General features: G+C 38.5%; 2 protein-coding genes across 2 annotated transcripts; one reads left to right on the top strand and one right to left on the bottom strand.

Annotated features, from left to right (window-relative positions):
- The first annotated feature begins 3531 nt into the window (after positions 1-3531).
- LOC115003484 (troponin T, fast skeletal muscle-like) lies at positions 3532-15452 on the top strand. Its single transcript, XM_029425283.1, has 15 exons — positions 3532-3551; positions 3682-3695; positions 4219-4227; positions 5612-5722; positions 9191-9208; positions 9703-9723; positions 10367-10385; positions 10487-10532; positions 11188-11304; positions 11487-11564; positions 11944-12057; positions 12183-12292; positions 13363-13453; positions 14112-14152; positions 15210-15452. The coding sequence occupies exons 1-15, from the start codon at positions 3532-3534 to the stop codon at positions 15244-15246; spliced, it is 846 nt and encodes a 281-aa protein (XP_029281143.1). The 3' UTR covers positions 15247-15452.
- A 2010-nt stretch (positions 15453-17462) lies between these two features.
- Positions 17463-20573, bottom strand: LOC115027188 (myoblast determination protein 1 homolog). The gene is made up of 3 exons (XM_029460315.1): positions 19810-20573; positions 18994-19063; positions 17463-18615 (listed from the first exon to the last, which is right to left on the bottom strand). Exons 1-3 carry the CDS (start codon positions 20356-20358, stop codon positions 18422-18424), a joined length of 813 nt encoding a protein of 270 aa, XP_029316175.1. The 5' UTR covers positions 20359-20573; the 3' UTR covers positions 17463-18421.
- Positions 20574-21159: the final 586 nt, after the last annotated feature.

Genomic DNA, 21159 nt, shown 5'->3' on the forward strand with positions numbered 1-21159 from the left:
CAAATTCGCATTTCAATCTAAATCTGCTCTCGATCGGTTCAAAATGTTATTCTCCTCTGCGGTCTCACCTGTTTCATCAATCTTACAATTTCAGCACCGAGTTTTGGTTTCAGAAAGACTCAGAAAACACTTTATAGTATTTTCAATGTTCACATACTGAAGAAATGAGGTGACTATCCACAAAATATGCAGAGTGCTGAAGTGTTGGTATGTACTGAGTGAATGCTGGACACACAGAGGTGAGGCCACTGTCAGCTGTAAGTTGATCAAAGAGCTTGTTTATTGGAGGCGGATGCTGATTGGCTGTTTCAGTGCCGAGGATCCTCCCGCAGGACCGAGACAAGGGATTAAAGCAGCTATTTGGACACCGTTCCATAGCTGATGGGTAGAAATATGATCCAGAACTAATCCTCTGAGTCCTCTGCAGCTGTGCTCACTGTTAAGTGTGAACGAGTCATCCAAATACAATTTATATATATATATATATATATATATATATATATATATATATATCAAATATGATATAGAATATACAGAGAGCAGAAATTCTCCCACATTGTCTCCAGCAGAGATGCTCTTCGTCCCCCTTTGGACCTGGAGATGCTGCTAAATAGGGTCAGCAAGAATGTGAGCGGATTAGAGGGGTATTTCCCATATATAGGACTGAACTTTGCCAAAGAGGTCATAGCTCAATGTAAATCAAGCGAGTTTTAGTGGACTGTCTGCACCAGCAGGGAAATACATTGGATCTATAAAGTATGCGCAAAGATGAATTGTGTATGAACGTGTCACATTAAAGGATTAGATCACCCTAACTACAAAGGGTTGGTCAAATGTGTCCAAGATGAGATTTCTGCCTCTACTCTGGAATGGAATTTAATTTGGAAAATCCCAGTTGTGTCTAAAATCTTTTCCTATTTAGTATATAGTGAGTTATATTTACTAATAGCTGTTGTATTTGAGTGTATGAATTTTTAATTTTATGCGCTATGGTTCCCTTAAACATACCAACAATGGAACATAAAAAGTACTTTCTGCTAACAATCCCACACGGAAACTAAAATTGTTTCTCATTATTGAGTAAACTTTTAAGTGTGTATTACACATGGACTAGTGAATGACTGGACTAGTGAATGATTTTGGACACACAGTCTGGGTAATATCCCATTCTTTTCATTTGATCTACTTTTAGTGCCTCTGAAAACTGTTAACAGTGACGTCTGTGGATTATCCAGGGTGGAAGTATTTTTAGTGCTCTGAGCACCCCAAGCAAACAGGAAAATTAGAGACAGATATCTCTAAACCTGGGCAAATAAAACCAAAACTGTCTGCATGGCATTATACCACTAGAGTTAAGTAATACTGTTACTACGTGTTGCATCCCCTTTGCTTTTAATATGAGTCATAACAGCCGAGGCGGGATAGTGTGTTCTGCAGGTGACGCTAAATATAAAGTCTACTTGGAATATAAAGTCACAAACAGCATCAAATCAAAGAGAAAGAAGAATTCAATATTCTTTAAACTAAAAATGTTGCATGTGACATAAGTGTTGATGATGTAATCTGATGATGGTCGTCTGTGGACCTGGATTTGACTTTCATGTGTGGAAACAAACCTGCAAAGTAGATAACACCTCCCAACCAGCTGAGTCAACAGTTCTGGACGAGGTGTTTGGGACAAGTGTGAAAATGCTTCAGTGAGGACACATTCAGTATGCTGCAGCTCTCTGACCTCTAACTTTCTGTGGAAGGAGGATTAAGGTCTTTGTCTTTTACTTAACTAAAAGTACAAAAGCATCAGCAGCAAAATGTACTTTAAGTATCAAAAATAAAGTACAAAGTATGCTAAATGGGTCTGTTGTGAGTGTTATGTTTATGGTGTATATTATTGGAATATTACTGATTGTAAGTGGAATTTTAATGTGTAAATATATAGTTACATTCCGTATTCTTACTCGTTATGAAGAAACATTTTAATTGTTTCTAAACACAGCATGGCAGTGGGTTATTTTCATGATGTGCAATTGGATACAAAACACGTTGCTATAGGTAGTGTGCAAACACGGGACAAAACTGTGCGACGCCATTTTGGATGAAAAACAAATCAACAATGCGAACAACAACAACTCCGACTTCTTCAAAGTATACTGACTCTCTGGAGTCCTCTGCAAAGGCAAGATTCAGAGAAAAAGTCAAAATTTGCGGCCGTGACCCGTACACGCTAAAGCCGTCGGATTATATTGAGGATTTGGATTCATTACCGCCGATTGAATATTCAGATATTGTGAACTACCTTGTGCTACAAACGTCGTGGGCAACCAACGCACAAATGAAGGCATACAAGAGCTTAGATGCTTATAATGTCTTTGTCTCTGGCTGGGTTGGTAGTCTTCTTACCAAACCAGTGCAAGATGACAGGGTGCTCGTCCATGCCCGTGTAAATCACTCTCAAAGAGCTCGAGATACACCGCTCAAGCCGTGGTTTGTGAGTGAGAAGAGCGGCGATGTTATCCTCGCACACTGTGATTGTATGGCTGGAGTAAGCAAAGCATGTTCTCACATTGGTGCTTTGCCTTTCGCAAGTGAAGTAGTTTCAAGAATAAGCCAAACAAAAACATGCACAGAAGAAAAGAGCAAATGCCATCACATGTAAAGAAAGTGCCTTATTTACCAGTCAGCGATATGGAGAAGTAAGGTCTTATAGTGTTCGGGTATATCATAAGCACAAATGTTTAACGTAAACATTGAAAACATAGCTTTAGCATGAGCTCTTACCAGATATAAAGTGGACGCCACACACATGGGTGAATTGTGCTTTTTCTTCTGTTAAATCCTCACGAGTTATGTTGCTAAACCAGCTCACGGCGTTCAGGTAGACAGCAATTCATCTCTCTTTTGTGGATCGTTGTTTTTGATGATTTTAGGAAATCTAAAGAACCAGTTCTCTGGGTCACGAGTAGCGTTATGACCACAAGTTATACACTGCGCACACGATTGGCATTTTCTTTCAATCTTAGACGTTTAAATACAAAGAAAATTACGAAGCGTTGCAGCAACTCACACTGTGAACGGGCGCGGTCTTGGTTGTGTATATCATCCAACATGGTTGACTTACGGGTTGGGAAATAAGCGTGACGTCACATGCACACGATCTATAGTAGCATTCAAAATTAACCCAGGAAAAAAAAAAGATGATTGAAATTGTTAATTGCTATGCACAGGTGCACACAACACAGACCTAATTTTAGCTCTGTGTCAGATGGTGATATCGATTTTCTCATCTAACTCTTGGCAAGAAAGTGAATGGCCTAAGCTGGTTGGTTTCTGTGTACGCCGTCTGATACTCTTTATCAAACAGATTTTGAGTTTCTTTTTTTTTTTTAAGAGTAAACTGGAGAAGTTTGACATTTCTGCAGCAGGACAGATGTTTCTGTGGAGAATAAACTCAACATTTTCATACGAACACATTTCAACCCTGTGAGCTCATCAGACTCTTTATCTTTTCCCTCAGGTTTGAAGTCTGCTGTCACTATGTCCGACACTGAGGAATTGTAAGTCAATCACAACACACACCGCTGTGTTTCATCTGTTTCAACTTTACTTAAATTTAAAGACATTTATAATAGTCAGCTGTGTTTCATGTTTGATTGATTTGTGAATGTCTTATCTTTCATGTTTCAGGGATCAGGTCGAGGGTAAGTGGAAACCACTCAGTTTGTTTGATTATATATGATCACAAAAAAAGCTTTATAAATTAGGTATTATTCAAAATGATGACATAAAATGCTTAAAATAAAATGAACAGAATCTGTATTTAAAAAAAAATAATTGTACTGACTTTGAAAGGCTTTGTGTGTCCACACAGACTCGGACGTGCATTTGTATCTACTAATAATCATCTATCATAAGACTATAATAAGATTTCCTAACATATATTAGAAATATGTCTCAGATACCCTGCCAATAAATATGTATTTATTTATTTTACCATATATTTTGAATGCATTTGGACATACATGTTGTAAAAGTCTGTCACATAAACTATACATGTTTTCATACAAACTTAATTGGACTTTTTAAAAGCTGAACTGTCATTTTATTTATAACGTAATGTAATGTATATCAAGGTCAGTTTAAGAGAATATTTAAATGTATTTGTGAAATGACACCATGTTATATTTGTTTCTTTCGTCCCACCTTGTTTTTCCAAAACTGAAGACGAGGAAGGTAAAGACGACTGAATCGATTCCATATTTCAGATCTTTTCTCAACTGCACTTATTTGTTAGCTGCCTGATTTCACCCTTAATTTGAAGTGTTTGACGCTGACATCTGCTTTATACAGGATGTACTAACAGCTGCATAGATTTGGGTCGGAGCAGAATTTTTTAAATGCAAAGTGTGATATCTTCTTTTGGTTGAATAGCTGATAAATGTAAAACATCTGCTTTGTTGCATTTAAAATAACTTTTTAGATGTTTCATAGCATCATTAAATTCCTTTTTTAAGAGAACAATGTTTTTTTTCTTTTAAAATTTTACATTTTCCCAACAGAAAGGCAGCGTAGATGTTTATTTTCTGGCCGGTACAACGCTTACTAACTCACAGCTGTCAGTCAAACACGTCCAAGTTAAGGGTAACCTTTTCTGACCGAGTGATGTTTTGAATCACATGGTTGAGAAAATAAATGTGAGTGAGCTTCTACGCTCTCTACATTTAATTTCTCGGTATGTGACATGATTACATTGTCAAATGTTGATGTCACATCAATCCAGCTGTCATTGACCTCATTCACACAACGGCCATATTTCTAACAGTGAAAGTGGAAAACTAGCTGGACGACTGGTGAGACGAGATAGACTCAGTGATGATTGGACATATAAATCTTACAATTATCATAATAAAATGTATTATTTTAAGATTATCATGCAAAAAGTGAAGAAAGTGGAAAGTCAGCACATTTAAGCTCATCCAGCAACAAAATCAACAAAAGTCATAAAAGCAATTTAAGAAGAGTTAGACTCGTACATGCTTTATGAAAACACCCTCAATGGGACCAACAATCATCAAAGGTCTATGCCATAGATGGCAGGATCCAAAAGCAAGTCGATCGACTTGCTTATGGAGCCTGCCTCCAGAGGCCATTTGAGGAACTGCAGTTTTTGGCACTTTTTCAGCACCGCCTCTATAGAAAAACCACATCACTTCAAGTATTTTCTTCAAAAGACGACGACATGGTCAGAAATATGAACCATACATTTTTTTACCCAATGATTTGAATATAACAGGGGAAGATTTAGCGCTCATCGTACCGCTTTGCTTCCAGAACTTTCAAAATGATAAATGGACACAACATCATCACAAACCTTGATGCTCTTCAGGAAGTTTTCCACCTCAACAGTTCAATATTGCTTCTGTGTGAAAGGTCAGCTGACCTTCTCTCATCATCATGTGTTTCTCTCTCTCCAGCAGTTCTGTCCCTCGCTCACCCATCCATCCTCTCTGTAACTAAAGTAATCTCTCACTTTTTGTCATGTCTGTGGTCTTCATTAACGGCCTTCTCCAACACCCTCCCTCTACCCGGCGGTTTGGTGCATGCTGCGTGCCCGTAGCCCAGGAGGAGGTAGTAGAAGTAGAAGTAGCCCCTGAGGCGGAGGCCCAGGTAGAAGCAGAGTCGGATGTAGAGCCTGAACCAGAACCAGAGCCAGAGGAGGTGCAAGAAGGTACGTGGCATCGGCAGTCCGTTCACCCTTCTCCTGCAGGACACTCTGCACTCCAGTCCTGTCAGCATCAACACGCTGTAAAACATATCCTACCTGACAAGTCAAAGTTAAGAGTCTTAATGCAATTTTTCAATATAAAATGTATTTACTTTCAGCTTCACAACGTCACAAAGCCAATACACCAATTTTAGTCCCAATAATTTCCCTATTTCCCTATTTTCCCTATTTACATTTGTATTTAAACTCTGTAACTGAGTCCTGAGTTATGAGGAAGAACATAACATAAAGAATGCATTGCTCTAAACATTTATTTCCGAGATTAAAATATGGAAATCACAAGTGCAACTTTGCGAAACCCAATTATGAGCTTCTTCACAGGAAAGGAATTACTTTACTGAATGAGTCCAGTCATTTTCTAATAAAGTTGGAACTCAAACAAACCTAATCTTGAGCACAAAAGTTAATCTTTGCTCATTTGATTTAAATATGCTGATCTGTAATGAAATATATTTTAAAAGTTAAAAACAGAATTAACAGAGGGGAGACCTAAAATGTAAAAGAAGATAACATCTTAAATAATGGTAATGTAATGATGTTGTGTCTTATTTATACGTTTTTTCCTGTGAATTTATCTTTAAATGAGGCACGGGATCTAACTACAAAATGAGTCTATTGTTTATGTTTGTAATGTTTGTAATATTTTGTGATTTACTCATAAGTCAAAGTTATTTTAGGAATAAATATGTTGTCTTTAGAGTTAAATAAAAATTGGAATTGTTAAATTACAAGGCTAGAAAAGAGCAGAAACTCTAATCAAACTAAAACTCGTATTTCCCTTGATGTAGTTATAGAGGAGATATTTGTCACTCTTCATATCATCTTCTCTCTGCTGGAGCAAGCTGTAGACAGTAGATAGTATTACAGTATTACAAGTGCTGCTGTATCATTCTCTACTGGCAGATCTTCTTCCACTTGCTTTAGAAAAAAAATTGAAGACTCAATTGTCTTGTTAGGTTTGATATGTTTGCAGTTCACTGATCTAGCGCCCCTTTAGACCTTTCCACTGGAGGTACCTTCTCTTCATAACCGGGTTGAATTAGTGTCCGAGTGCATTCCCAGCAAGAACAGATGGTATTCATTCTTAAGAAAAAACAAAACAACTGCTGCTGTCCAGCATGCTGCAGCTAAATGTAGCTGCAGCATGCTGGACAGCAGCCAGTATCCACTACACTCTTTTATACCAAAGCATAGACAAACTGTACACAAGCGATATATCTAGTTGGCAAACAAACCTCAATACATACGATCTACTTATATACATGTGAAATATAAATAAACATACACATACACCATATACAACACTTTGAATACCGTTCATCATAATAGAGCACCCCCGTCTTTTATCCTTAATCGTAATACAAGAAAAACAAACAAAGAACAATAAAAACATACAAACTTCAGGTTTAAGTTTAAAGGCCATGTTATTTTATGCTTTTAATACTTCTTTCCCCATATGAATTCAAATTAAGTTAATTTGTTGTTTTCAATAGTCATGTGTTGTATGTAAGCATGCACACCTGCAGCATCAACGTCAGGATGTTCCGGCGTCAACACTCTTCAACAAGCGGCGGTTTTATCACATTTGCTTCCCGGGTCAGGGTGGCATGACAAGGCCAGTGTGTGTTGCATTTTATTCTTGTTCTATTGAAGAACCCTAAAGTGCCGATTGGTGTCTTGGGGCTCCTCAAAGAACCCTTGTTTTTTTAGAGTGCACTTCAGCAATGTTATCACATCACATCCCCATCAGTGTTAGCTGACACAACAAACAAAACATGTTGTCCTGTCTCCAGCATTAGTGTTCAGTGTCAGATGTGTGATTTGAATATGTGCGTATAAATGTTGAAAGGGAGAAGAAGAAAATCCGCTGCTTTTACATGAATCAAGTGCCCTGCCTCATGCGTCACCCTCTATCCATGTTTATGTCTCATTTCGTTGTTAATGACTTTTGCCATTGTTTGCATTTTGGCGAACTAATCTTCAAGGCCGTAGCAGAAAGGATGATGGGTCATTTCAGTCATGTAAAAGCTTCTTCTTCTTTGCCTCCCTTCAGTCCATGTTCAGCATTTTTCTTTCCATGCGTAGGTGAAGGGTGAGACTGGCAAACTGCTCTAGAGCGTTTACATTGGGGTGTTGTGATGTAAAGCAATTGTCCTCACGATTCAAGTCTTCCATGGAAATGTTGTTTTTGCTTGTTTGTTTTTTGAAATGCTTAAATGATCTGTGCAAACCGTTTCACACAGGGGGAGTCACTGCAGAAGTCCCAAGGCTCACTGTACGCTAGCTGAACTAATGCTTTGATGTTGCTGCTTCAGCTCCGTTTAGAAGAATCTCTGTAGCAGGAAGGACGGAGAAATCTGCAGTAAGCACTTGCTGACCACCTGTATGGAAGATTTATATTGTCTGAATGAAAACCAAATTACAAAAACGAAAAAAAAGTTAAATAGAATACACATTGTAATTTGTATTTCCTTTTTATGCATGTATGCATTTACTCATAAGTAAATGGAAAACATGTACAGGACAATTAATTAGCCTTTTGCCTTTAACAGCTGAATAATCGCATCATCAATGCTAAAATTATAAAAATAATAATATATAATATAATATAATAATATAAAAAATAAAAAGCTCCCTTGCACCCAATAGTACTTTGCATTTATTATTTGCAGGTTGCACTGAAATGCCATGCACCTCTTCACTTTGTTTTCTGCGTTGCAATCTGATTTCAACGTGGCATAGAAAGTCACAACACTTATTAAAGGCAAAGGGCTCTTTCATTAATTGTCCTTTCAACCTATGATTATTTTTTTATTGAATTATAACATAGTAAATACAGGCATAAAAAGGAAATACAAAATATATATATGTATATGTCAGCCCTACTAGGCATTGTACTTACAGTATGGTTTAAGCATATAACCAATTCTGCAACCATTTGTCTAGCAAGGACAGTTTCCTGGATTGGTCAACCAAGGAAATTGAATAGTATATTTAGAAGAGCAAAGTTAGACAGCTTAACAAACATGTTTGGTCATACAGTATAGAAAGCAGAAGGGGCTTTGTAATATAGCCAGTAAATCATAGTGACATGAGGAGCTTTAATAAGAAGGCTGTTATTTAGGAAATAAAGTTATGATACAACATCCTTATTATAACACTTCCCTCTCAAAATAAAACCTCAGGGATGTTAGGAAAGTACTCGCTGCTTGCTGTGTCGATGCAGGATTAATGCATGACATGACATGGGACTTCTGCAGTGGCTGCCATCACCTACACATTAAGAATACGAACACCCCAATGTGTTAAATGTGCTTCATAAGATGTGCATCGTAAAGAGGACAGGAGCAGGCTGACCAGTCCACTAATGATTTCTGTTCTGCTCTTGCTTTGGACGCTTGCTGCATGCAGACGCCTATGAAGAGGAAGGTATGTTGATTTGTATTCTTCTCTGTTCTTCTGATTGGACCTGTTTTTGTTTCCAGGTTGGCCAGGGACTCTTTTTACAACGGAAGAGAATTAGAGACAGGCATGAGGGGAAATAAATGGGAAGAGGAACGTTTTACTGAAGTGGAAATGTCAAGAATAAAGTTGAACTTTCAGTATAAGTGCTAACGCTTGTATTTTGATTTAATCTCGACATTTCCACTTTAATCTCAAAATGTAAAACCAAAAAAAACTTCCAGCACCCTTTTCCCCCGCTATGCCTGGCTCTAACACTCTTCCATACTTTCACATCCTTCCAATCATGAATAATATAAAGTTTGTTTCATTGACTTTCCTTGAGAGAAAGTCAGAATTGATCTGTTTGTTTTAGCGACGTGGAGGAACAGGGTGAAGGATTCAGAAATGCTGAGTCATGGTTACAGGCCCCACTGCTCATCTCTGCTTCTTCTCTTTTTTGCATGAATGTGTTCTGCCAGAGGACGAGGGAGATCAAGATGGTAGTTTGTATTTCCTGCTGAGTCGCTGTCGCTTTGCCTGCGTTTTTCCTCCCGTGTTGTCTGTTGTTGTTTTTAGTGTGAGGGTCCCATAAAAAAAGCTAATCCCAAACTTGGTTATTTGTTCCTGTTCAAATCCCAGCTGTGTTTTTTTTCACCATGCACATCCATTAACAGTAGTTACACCGTCAAACTCCCTGTTGTGAAAAGTGTGCGATGAAGTCTGTTCGGAAATTTAAACTCAAATAGTTTATGTTGTGATTCATGGCACACATTGTACTGATCCTGATTAGCACCTCAAATGTTTCACAATCTATTGGTTTGATTTACACACTAATGCACAACAAATTAATACATAATAAATAGAACAAACAGGTAGCACAGTTTACTTACACTACTTAATACAGAGGCTAACACACAGGAATTGGACCACTGATGATGAAAAGTGTTGCTAAACTGAGACTTACTCAAATGACTTTGATGTACTGGAGGTGTGAACCAACTTGCAGATGTAACTCAGCTTGTCCACATGGATCTCCCCCCTGATTAACCAGAAGCCTTTTGGTCTCTCTCCATAATCGTGTTTCTAACAGTTTGATATGTCTCTTCTCTCACTGTTGCTGTTTTAACACTGACAAAAAAACAGAGGAGAAGCCAAAGTTCAAGTGAGTCCATATATTGTTTTTTATCGGATCCATAATTTTTACATTGCTGGCACCTTTAAATTACTTGTTGCTATAATTTGAAAGTTATTTTCGTTCAACAGACCCTCTGCTCCAAAGATCCCTGATGGTGAGAAAGTGGACTTTGATGTAAGTCGACTTGCTTTTGTTGTCTGTTGTTTATCCAGGGAAAGATACATGAATGTGTAAGCTTTGTCCCGACCCTCCCAGCCCTATGTTGCTCACACGCAGTGATAGAATGTGTATTTACTTAAATACTGTACTTCATTCAAATCTGAGGTATTTTACTTCAGTATTTCCTTTTCATGCCACTTTCTTCTTTTAGTCCACTTTATATTTCAGAGGTAAAACTTTTAACTGAACAGAGCAATAAACAACACAGAACCAGGCAGGCTTCACCATGTGAAAATGTTATCAGTGAAACCTATTGAATGGGTAACATGTGAAATGTGTATATTTGCTCTACACGTGATTATAATATGTACGTCTGGCAGTGACTGTTTAACAGTGGCTGTAGTGGAGTATCTGCAAGTAACTGTATGTTCTTTTATTACCTGCTTGTTTGTTTGTTTATTTGTATGTATGTATTGTATGTATTGTTTGTAAGAACTATGTAAGCACAAAAAAGAAAGATAAATAACCAAAAGCCTGCACTCATCATTTACAGCCCAGTCTCATGAGTGTTTCACTTTCAGAGGCCATGTTATTTTGAATTAGTTGGTTTGGAGGCAACAACCTCCGTCCTGTCTGTTGATAAGTGCCGTCTCCCGTCTACCTCTTACAGGACATGCAGAAGAAACGTCAAAACAAAGACCTGGTTGAGCTGCAGTCGCTGATCGACGCTCACTTTGAGTGCAGGAAGAAGGAGGAGGAGGAACTCCTTGGGCTCAAAGACAGAATTGTGAGATTTTACCCAAACAAAAAGCATACATTACACATGCACTTCATAACCTGCAGTGGGGTTTCTATACATACTTTTACAAGGATTTTAAAGATAACAGCTGATGTTTACCACAAACTAGTAAAGCTTTAGCTTAATTGCTGTACAGTTTTGCAGCATTGTGTTTTGATTTGCGTTTTCAGGAGAAGCGTCGCAATGAGCGAGCCGAGCAGCAGAGGATTCGCTCTGAGAAAGATAAAGAGCGGCAGGCCAGACGAGAGGTACGTGATCGTCATCTGTGACTTCACTTTTCTGATTCTTTATTGAACTGTTCAAATAGATTCACTTTTACACATTCCCATCCGTTGTTATTTACAGTAAGAGTAACTTAGTTAATACCAGGCTGAACAGCAGCATCACACTGACCTCTTCTGGTAGTTTCAAGTATGTCGAACATGTCACCACACCCACAGTGATGTCGGAGTGTACCGAGTACATTTCTACATCACTGCGACAAGGTGATATGTTCACTGGATGCCAGCTTAACTTTTTGTGGATGTAACTTTCAGAAAGGAAAAAATAAAAGCAGTTAATACCCAAGTGATTGTCTTTCCACTTGTCATGCTGTCAAATTGTGATATTTTAAAATGAATCTTAAAGGCAGAGCGGCAGAAAAGGGAGGAGGCAGACGCCAACAGGAAGGCGGACGATGAAGCTAAGAAGAAGAACGTGCTGAGCAGCATGGGATCAGGCTACAGTAGCCACCTGCAGAAGGTAGTATTTTATTACTTTATTTCCTTTTTTGTTGTGATTTCAAAGTGTTGCTTCAACCTCTTACATGACAGAAAGCAGCATGCGTTTGTGAAGACGTGGTGTTTTAACTGGTAGGATATTTCTAGATTGACCAGAAGAGAGGCAAGAAGCAAACTGAAAGAGAAAAGAAGAAGAAGATCATGTCAGAGAGATGCAAACCCCTGGACGTCAATGATTACAGTGACGACAATCTGAGGTAACCAGCAGGTGGAAACAACAAGACAAGTCACAAATATGTTTTCCGCTTTGAGCACCACAAGCTGCCAGAGTGCCATCTTGTTCCATTAAATTCGAGATAAGGCAGACATCTCTACAGCCAATAACTCCAACACTTGGCAGGTCACACCAAAACAATCTAAATTGATAAATTGCACTAACAGGTAAAATATGTATTTTTAATTTTAGGGTCAACTGTCCCTTTAATGGTGCCAATTTGCAAAATGTAAACAAATGTAGGCTTTAATAAGGAGGGCTCAAGTGCTGACCCACAATTTAACTCAATGAATTCATCGCAACATTACCCTTCCTGTTTACATCCCCCCAACGCCTTATGGGAACTGTGGTCCAAAAATGTAATGCATGATTATCCCCCAAAATCAAACAAGACAAAGAATAATAAAGAACTATATTAACTTTTTCCATGTTGAACTATCACTATATAGATTTTTTCGATATTACTAAGGCTCAGAATTTCCCATCAACTTGGTTGTTATATCTCTGGACTGTTACCCATTAAAATACAGTTAATTACCCTGTGGACATATAGACAAACAAACTCAAGCAATATTCCATTGTAAAATACTATTAAAACATATGTAGTACTGCTTATTCTGGAATAAACTATACATGGCATGCCCGGCTAATACATGTAGTGACTGCTAAAATCCTGAAAATAAAGAGGCAGAAAAAAAAGGAAAAAGAAATATGAGGTTTCAAAGAAAATAGAGAAAAACAATTAATCATTACTGGAAGGAATTTAAAAATCAGAACAGTGTGCTGGTCAGATTCTAATGTATTCGATGCATTATGCATGTTGTATGGGCTTTGGACATTTTAGTGTCGTCACTCAAGAGAATAATGTCTTCTCTGTGCAAAATGTCAAAAGCGAAATAGCATTTAAAATAACTGTCTCAAGACAAAAGTTAAGAGTTAAAATAAAGGGGTTTTCTAATAACCTTAGACTCATTTGAAGGAAGCAACATGTAATTTTCAGCTGCTGCAGAAGATTGCTCATTGAATGTTGGGTTCCTGCTTTGTGTTTGTCAGGGAAAAGGCAAAGGAGCTGTGGGAGTGGCTGCACAACCTGGAGGCGATCAAATACGACCACTGCGAGAAGCTCAAGAGACAGAGATATGAGGTCAGTGAGGAAATGTTGTATGTTTGTGCACACACTTCAACACACTCCAAATGAGTTTCTCCTCTAGTGGGATGGGTAGAGGAAAAAAAAATATATCTAAACTCAAGCAACACTTGTAGTATAAAGAACTTTATTGTTGGACTAACTCATTTCCATACAAACACATAAATACACAAAATCAAAGACTAAAATTTTATTTATTCCTGAGTAAATCTGTTGAATTCCCATTCACAGATTGCTCCATACATGGGTTTGATCCAGTTAATATAAACATTAGCTGGACGCCAATACTTCTTTGTTACATTAAGGGTATTTGTCACACTCTTGATACATGGTGAGAGTCAACAAATCATCTCTTTGTGACGTGTATGCTAATGTCTACATTCAAGTTAATATTTACTTGTGTATCAAAAGTGCTTTCTACAGTGTTTCAGGGAAATGTTCGGTCAGAAAGGTAGAATGTACTCAACTTTTTGTGTAAATCCCATTGACTCTGTGAAATCAGAACAAACTTTAGGCAGTTTAGGCCTAAAATACTGTGGATTGTGTTCAATTGATGGTATTTGAATGTGTAAAAAGTTGCATGTTGCAGTTTTAAACAGAGAATCTCACAGTTCTGTGTCTGTATCTGCTTCAAACACAGCTGTTTGTGTTTCAGGTGGTATCTCTCAGAAACCGCATCGATGAGCTGCAGAAACAGTAAGACACTCGAACAATCAAAGAAACTCTGCACCACAGTTCATCACATACAACATATTTATTCTGTCTTTGAGTGCACATACAGTATGTTCACACTGAAATAATGACAAAACAATCAGACTTCAATCCATATTCACACACTCTATGTGTGATGATGATACTTTAGTGAAAACACTGAAAATACATTTAATGAAATTTAAAAATTAAACTCAGAAAACTTAGAAATTATGTATGTAGTAATAACTATTTGTATATGTTATGTGTTGACAACAATATTCTACTTTAAGTAAAAGTAGTAATATTGCAGTGTAACAATACTTACTCAAGTACAAAAGTATCAGCATGAAAAAATAATGAAAGTACCAAAAATAAAAGTTCTAATTTTGTAGAATGACCCATTTCAGAATAAAATATTATTGGATTATAAATATTGATGCATTAATGTGTTCATCACTTATTGTTGCATCTGGTAAAAGTAGTACTTTAATCTGTAATAATATATGATTTATTAGTGGATTTAAATGTTAGATTAATCATCTAAATCTAAAATGTAATTAGTATCTAAAATGATCAAATAAAAAAGTAAATAAAAATTACAATATTTCCTTTTCAAATATAAAGTTGCACAACATATATTTAATTAAGTTTAGTAAAAGTATCTCAATATTGTATTTAGGTATAGTACTTGTTCTTAGTTACATTCCACCACACAATTTTAAATATATCCATTTTCAATGTGTGATGCTGTAATCCAGATTATACGTTATTTAAAGCAGATTGCATTTTCAATAAGAATTGTTATTATTATTAATGTAATGTTAAATATTAATAGGTCCAGGGTTGCAACTATGAGGGTTATGTTTGGAAACTAGAGGGCGATGTAGCTTAAAGAAATAGAAACAGTAGTTGGTTTGTTTCTTATCCTGTGCTGCTTTGCTCTCTTATATATTCAATATTTTAAATAATATCTATACATCTATAATATTCAATTTAAAGCCACCATAAAGGATCCCTGTAAAAGTCGGACTCTTTTCTTTTTGCACTTTGCGCTTTGCAGCAGCAAGAAGGGAGCCGCCTCACGCCGCAGGAAGTGAGCGGCTGATGAGCGACGATCAGTCCGGACAGGAGGCGCCTCCCCTCGGCTACATCAGATGCTCAGACCCCGTAGACACCCGCAGCTCCGGAACAACTGGACCTCTTAGTGTCTGCTTGAGTTTTCTGGATGATTTTGCTTTACTGAAGAAATTTTAAAAATGTCATCACTGTGTTTATGTAAAAAAAAGAACAAGATTCAAATCAATAAAAACCTATAATTATTGATCCTCCAGCGTGTATTTTGAAGTTTGTATCAACCCTAACCCGAACCATCTGTGGATCTAATTGATTAGGGTCCTGAGAATAAACAGTACAGCAGGTTCATACAGTTAAATTGGTATTTTTGACTGCTTAACAATCCTGCATCTGTAGGGGATAATATTTTAAATCCTTGACTAACATTTTGCAGTTCATTGTTGTTTTTATATATTATAGCCTATGATATTTATGTCATATTTAATTATATATTATTGTTGAGCCTACATTTGATTCCGTACTAACAGTCGAGCTCTCAGAACTTTAATGAAAATGTAATAATTAACAACTTTTCAGTCTTACTTTTGTGGACTCGTACTTTCTTGAGTTTTTTGTTTTAATCAGTTACTTTACATGTATGCTACATAAGTAGTAATAGTACTTTGTTATAAACATTTTTCAAGTCGCATCAAAGTAAAAACAAAAGTCACATGAAAAAGTCTTGATAAACTGTGAAAATGGAACAACAGAAATTGGATAAATTAGCAGCTGCAGCAGAGAGGAAGCTGCAGGTGTGTCTCTTCGCCTGTCCGTCTGAAGCTGCAGGTGTGTCTGTTCGCCTGTCTGTCTGAAGCTGCAGGTGTATCTCTTCGCCTGTCCGTCTGAAGCTGCAGGTGTGTCTGTTCGCCTGTCTGTCTGAAGCTGCAGGTGTGTCTGTTCGCCTGTCCGTCTGAAGCTGCAGGTGTATCTCTTCGCCTGTCCGTCTGAAGCTGCAGGTGTGTCTCTTCGTCTGTCCGTCTGAAGCTGCAGGTGTATCTCTTCGCCTGTCCGTCTGAAGCTGCAGGTGTATCCCTTCGCCTGTCCGTCTGAAGCTGCAGGTGTGTCTCTTCGTCTGTCCGTCTGAAGCTGCAGGTGTGTCTGTTCGCCTGTCAGTCTGAAGCTGCAGGTGTGTCTCATCGCCTGTCCGTCTGAAGCTTCAGGTGTGTCTGTTCGCCTGTCTGTCTGAAGCTGCAGGTGTGTCTCTTCGCCTGTCCGTCTGAAGCTGCAGGTGTGTCTCTTCGCCTGTCCGTCTGAAACTGCAGGTGTGTCTGTTCGCCTGTCTGTCTGAAGCTGCAGGTGTGTCTGTTCGCCTGTCCGTCTGAAGCTGCAGGTGTATCTCTTCGCCTGTCTGTCTGAAGCTGCAGGTGTGTCTGTTCGCCTGTCCGTCTGAAGCTGCAGGTGTATCTCTTCGCCTGTCTGTCTGAAGCTGCAGGTGTGTCTGTTCGCCTGTCCGTCTGAAGCTGCAGGTGTGTCGGCTCCCGAGGTGACACTGCGTTCAGCAAAGATTCATGTTAAATGTGCTGAACAGCTGAAGGCCGGGCGTGGCAGTGTATGAACAATGAATGCACAACAGTGTAATTAATGGTGAGGACATTATTGGTTATTGTTGCAATTGTTTACATCCATGTTGCTTAATAATCACTGATGTATTGCACCAGCTGGCAAGCAGTCTATCCTAAATCAAACACACCCACGATGAACAACAGGTGCATTCTCTGAGAAGCTAACGTGCTAACATGCTCATGGTGGATGCTCCAGGTGACTTCTACATGTGCTGAGGAGCTTCTACATTTAGAGGAAGACTGGAGTGGTAATACTGCAACAGAGAGTTTTTGTTAAGCAGAATGAACAAGCACAGAAGTTTAACCTGGAGCCAACCGAGGAGGACTTGATGGTGCAGGACACTCAGACAGATTAGTACAACAACAACGATACTGTGATGGTTGTAACTTGTTCCATACATTTTTTTGTTTATTGCGCATTTTTGTGTAACTGTGTGAGTTGTGTCCTCCTCTGTGGTAGATTCCTGTAATGCTATAGCCTATCGAGGAAGTTGTAGCATAAATAATCAGCAGTTGTATTCACAGGCTGCAAACATGTGTCTGTAGAAAAGGAATGTATTGTTGGTTTGGACATGAGGGTATTGTTCCACATGTTAATACTTTAATGGACTTCATCTGGAAGCTTACAGATGGTCTGAGTACATTTTAAAACTGTATTTCCCCAATGAGAGATTAACAGCACTTTTTATTCTTCTTTTACTGACCTCACAATCACTTATACAATTTCAGTTATAATTCTGTAAAGCTAATATAATCAATATCTTTATATTAACAAAGTATCAAATCATAAAGACGAGCTGACAGAGGATTATCATCGGACTCAACATTTCCCCTCAGGTCTATGAAGCGTTTAAGTGTCTTTGAGCACTTTGTTTTGGTTTTTGGCAACTTTAGTGTTTTGGTTTAGTTTGTGGTGCTCTCATCAGTGTTGTTTTCAGTGGAAGAATTCTCATAAACCCACCAAATGACTGATAAAGTTAGCGACTAAAGCCAGAGAACAGAAACAGAGCTAAAAGAAGAGTCAATATTGAACTGAAATCAAATTCAGCGGCAAAGCATGTTTGGAACCGAGAAAGAGAAGACGTCGAAGACTTAAATATACATGAAGCTCAAAATACCAGCAGTTGTTTCTTTAGGACAATGAAACATTTCACTTTATATAGATTTATAATAGAGGTTATATTAATGAAATGTTAGAGTAAATTCGTTGAAAGATTTTATCAAATATAAATATTTCTTTATTAAAATGCCATTCAATCATAAATAATACATGGAAACATGACACAACAATCGCAGCATCCCATGTGTGTGTGTGTGTGTGTGTGTGTGTGTGTGTGTGTGTGTGTGTGTGTGTGTGTGTGTGTACTCGGAACAAACAGCTCTTATTTACAGATGTACATAATGGTCCTTGGTTATCATTTCTGCAGCAGAAATAAGTGAGGAAAATATAATGTTTCCTGTTGATATGGAACTCAGCAGCAGTCTTCAATGTGTTCAGGAGGATAAACACTGAATAAACTTAGATTCCGGGAAAAAAAAGTTTTTGAAAAGCTTGTCTTGGCTTTTTGTGGAAGATGAGTGCTCGGCTCCCTCAGGTTCAGATCGGCTCATAGATGCTGTTGGGTTCAGCAGAGGAACTGGAGCCTGCAGGGCTGTTCTGAGGCGATTCAGGGCCCCGGGGGACCACGCTGTCGCCTGGGGGGGCCACAGCTGGATCTGTGCTGATCCGCTGTACGATGCTGGACAAACAGTCCAAACTAGAAATTAGCGATGGTTTACTTCTCCTGGAATCTGTAAGAAAACAAACAGGTAACATTAGTTTCTGCTTGGTTAAAAAATGTTTTTTTATGATGGTCATATTTAGAGGAAACTCAAGCTGGACTGTAACGAGAGGCAATTTATTTTTAATTCAAGTGTGGGCATATTATAACATAAATCTGTAATATTAATGAATAAGATGAGAAGAATAGAGTTGTTTCCGAAGACAAATTGGTCATGTCAAAGAATAAGCTAGTAGAGTAGTAAAATAGAAAGTGTTTTTAAACACAAACACACCATCAGAAATGAGTCCTTTTACAACAGAAAGTGGTCAAATTAAAAGAGAAACAAGTCCTAATGAAGTAGAAACACATCATATTTAAGGGTGATAGGGCTGAGGGTGAAACTGACCGACTGTGTGGCTGCGGTAGGAACCGTCACTGTTCTCACTTCTGGTTGAACACGGAGAGATGAAATCCGTCTGGAAACGTAGATCAACAAAGTCAATTTAGGTCAACAACTAAACATTAATTATAGGACACAATGTTTGAGGAGAGCCACGATGCACAGAGTTGATGAAAGTAAAATGTTACTAATGTAAGCATTTGTTCTACAGAGTTTGTTGGCATTTTAATATTTAACATGGTAAATAACAAGAGAAGTTTGAGTCTGTAAAATAATCAGTTTTGTCACATCTGTGTGCCTTTTGTCCATTCAACATTTTAGCACGCAATTAGCATCTCAGGTCAAAAAGGATCAATACGCATGTGTAACTTGTTTAAATGTTGATCTGCCTCTACTGCTAATTGTTTTAATCAAGACTTATCTTTGCAACACAACAACAACAAAACAAGGAGACAGGTCAAAACATATTTCAAATTAAAATTACAAATTGATAATCATATTTTGAGCAGTCCATCTGAAAATGTATGTTTGCTTTATTTTAGAAAATCGGATTAGGCATTTATTCCCACATTCTTTGCAAATCAAAAGTAAATTGCTTTCGGTATTTGAAAAAAATGTGGAAGAAGAGCAAAGTTTGCGATTTAGTGTCAACATTTCAGTCAGAGACATTTCTTTTGGCCTAAAATGTGACTAAAAGTTGATTTTAAAGACTCTCTTCATTGAAAATGTATTGAAGCACTGTGGCCAAAAATAAATATCCCAAACGCATTCCAAACATTTCCTGAGGCAACACATGAACCGTTCAGCTGTTCTCGCACTCACCATGCCATCGGAACAGTTGGAACGGGGGCTGGAGGCGTCTGAATCCCCGCTGTAGTGCTCCAGTGGTGGGTAGAAGCTGTCGTCCCGGCCAGTCCTCAGCATCGACTGCAGGGACTCGATGTAGCTGATGGCGTTGCGCAGGATGTCCACTTTGGGCAGCCGCTGGTTTGGACTGGACGCCGTGCAGCGCTTCAGGGTCTCAAAGGCATCGTTGACCTTTCCGAGCCGCCGCCTTTCCCGCATGGTTGCCGCTTTCCTCCGGTCTTCGTGTGACGTTTTCCTCTTGCAGGCCTTACAGGCCCAAAGCAGGCAGTGTCCCGTCTGGTGGGGGCCCCCGGGAGCCCTCACATGCTCCTCCTCCTCCTCCTCTGCTACGGGAACGTGATGGTGGTGATGGTGATGAACATGGTCATCTGACTTCAGCAGGCCAGCGTGCATCAGCCGGGAGTCCAGGTCGTCAAAAAAGTTCATGTCGCTGGTGCTGAAGCAGGGGTCATCGTAGAGGTCATCAGCAGAGGAGAGAGGGAAGGGAAGGTCGGACAGATCCATCTGCAGAAGATTCGCTCAGAGCTACAAGAAGAGAAGGAAAGGTTCCCTGCAAAGTTCCTCCGATGAAAGAGAAAGTCTCCACAAAGTGTCTTCTATAAAACAAGGAAATAATAGAAGAAAAAAAGAAAGGTGTCTCTCAAATGTGTCCTGTCAAAGTCAGCTGATTTAAAAAGTAGAAACTGTCTGCTGAGGAGATCTGTGTGTTTTAAAGGGCCAGTCTGTGTAACTTCAGCTCCCTTGGCTAGGTTTGTCTTTATAAAGGAGTCAGTGTGTAGGCGGGGCTGGGGTGTAAGTGACCAATGATCTGAGGGAGGTGTGTGTGTGTGTGTGTGTGTGTGTGTGTGTGTGTGTGTGTGTGTGTGTGTGTGTGTGTGTGTGTGTGTGTGTGTGTGCGTATGTGTGTGTGTGCGTGCGTGCGTGTGTGTCTGGAAGCGGGTGTCACTGAGGGGAAACCTGGGAAGCCAACAAGGAAGCAATAAAAAAGTCAGTTTTAACAAATCATTCTGTCTGTTGAGTCTGACTTCTGATGTATACTAATAAATAAATAAAAACATGTTTAAACTAAAACGGCTCTTTGAAATGTTTTAAGCATTTTTTCAGTGTGTAGATTCCTGTCAGTTACTGGATTGTGTAAATCAGATGTTAAAAATCATTATTTTACTACAAGAAACAACTTTTTATGATACATATTTTTGAAGTGTAAGTGACTTTGTATCCACGTTAACTTTTCTTCAGCAGATAAAGTTTAGAGGACACAGTTTAGTAAAATATAAACACTCATGTGTATAAACATGTTTACCA

This window comes from Cottoperca gobio, chromosome 3, assembly GCF_900634415.1.
Source record: "Cottoperca gobio chromosome 3, fCotGob3.1, whole genome shotgun sequence".
Taxonomy (NCBI): Eukaryota; Metazoa; Chordata; class Actinopteri; order Perciformes; family Bovichtidae; genus Cottoperca; species Cottoperca gobio.

What these genes read in the sequence shown, in the direction of transcription:
- LOC115003484 (XM_029425283.1), top strand. Translation starts at nt 3,532, where the DNA reads ATGTCCGACACTGAGGAATT. An exon ending in AGCGGCAGGCCAGACGAGAG is followed by an intron (nt 11,565 to 11,943) that starts GTACGTGATCGT and finishes TGAATCTTAAAG; the next exon opens with GCAGAGCGGCAGAAAAGGGA. An exon ending in TACAGTGACGACAATCTGAG is followed by an intron (nt 12,293 to 13,362) that starts GTAACCAGCAGG and finishes TGTGTTTGTCAG; the next exon opens with GGAAAAGGCAAAGGAGCTGT.
- LOC115027188 (XM_029460315.1), bottom strand. Translation starts at nt 20,358, where the DNA reads ATGGATCTGTCCGACCTTCCCTTCCCTCTCTCCTCTGCTGATGACCTC. An exon ending in CCAACTGTTCCGATGGCATG is followed by an intron (nt 19,064 to 19,809) that starts GTGAGTGCGAGA and finishes CTACGTTTCCAG; the next exon opens with ACGGATTTCATCTCTCCGTG. An exon ending in CTACCGCAGCCACACAGTCG is followed by an intron (nt 18,616 to 18,993) that starts GTCAGTTTCACC and finishes GTTTTCTTACAG; the next exon opens with ATTCCAGGAGAAGTAAACCA.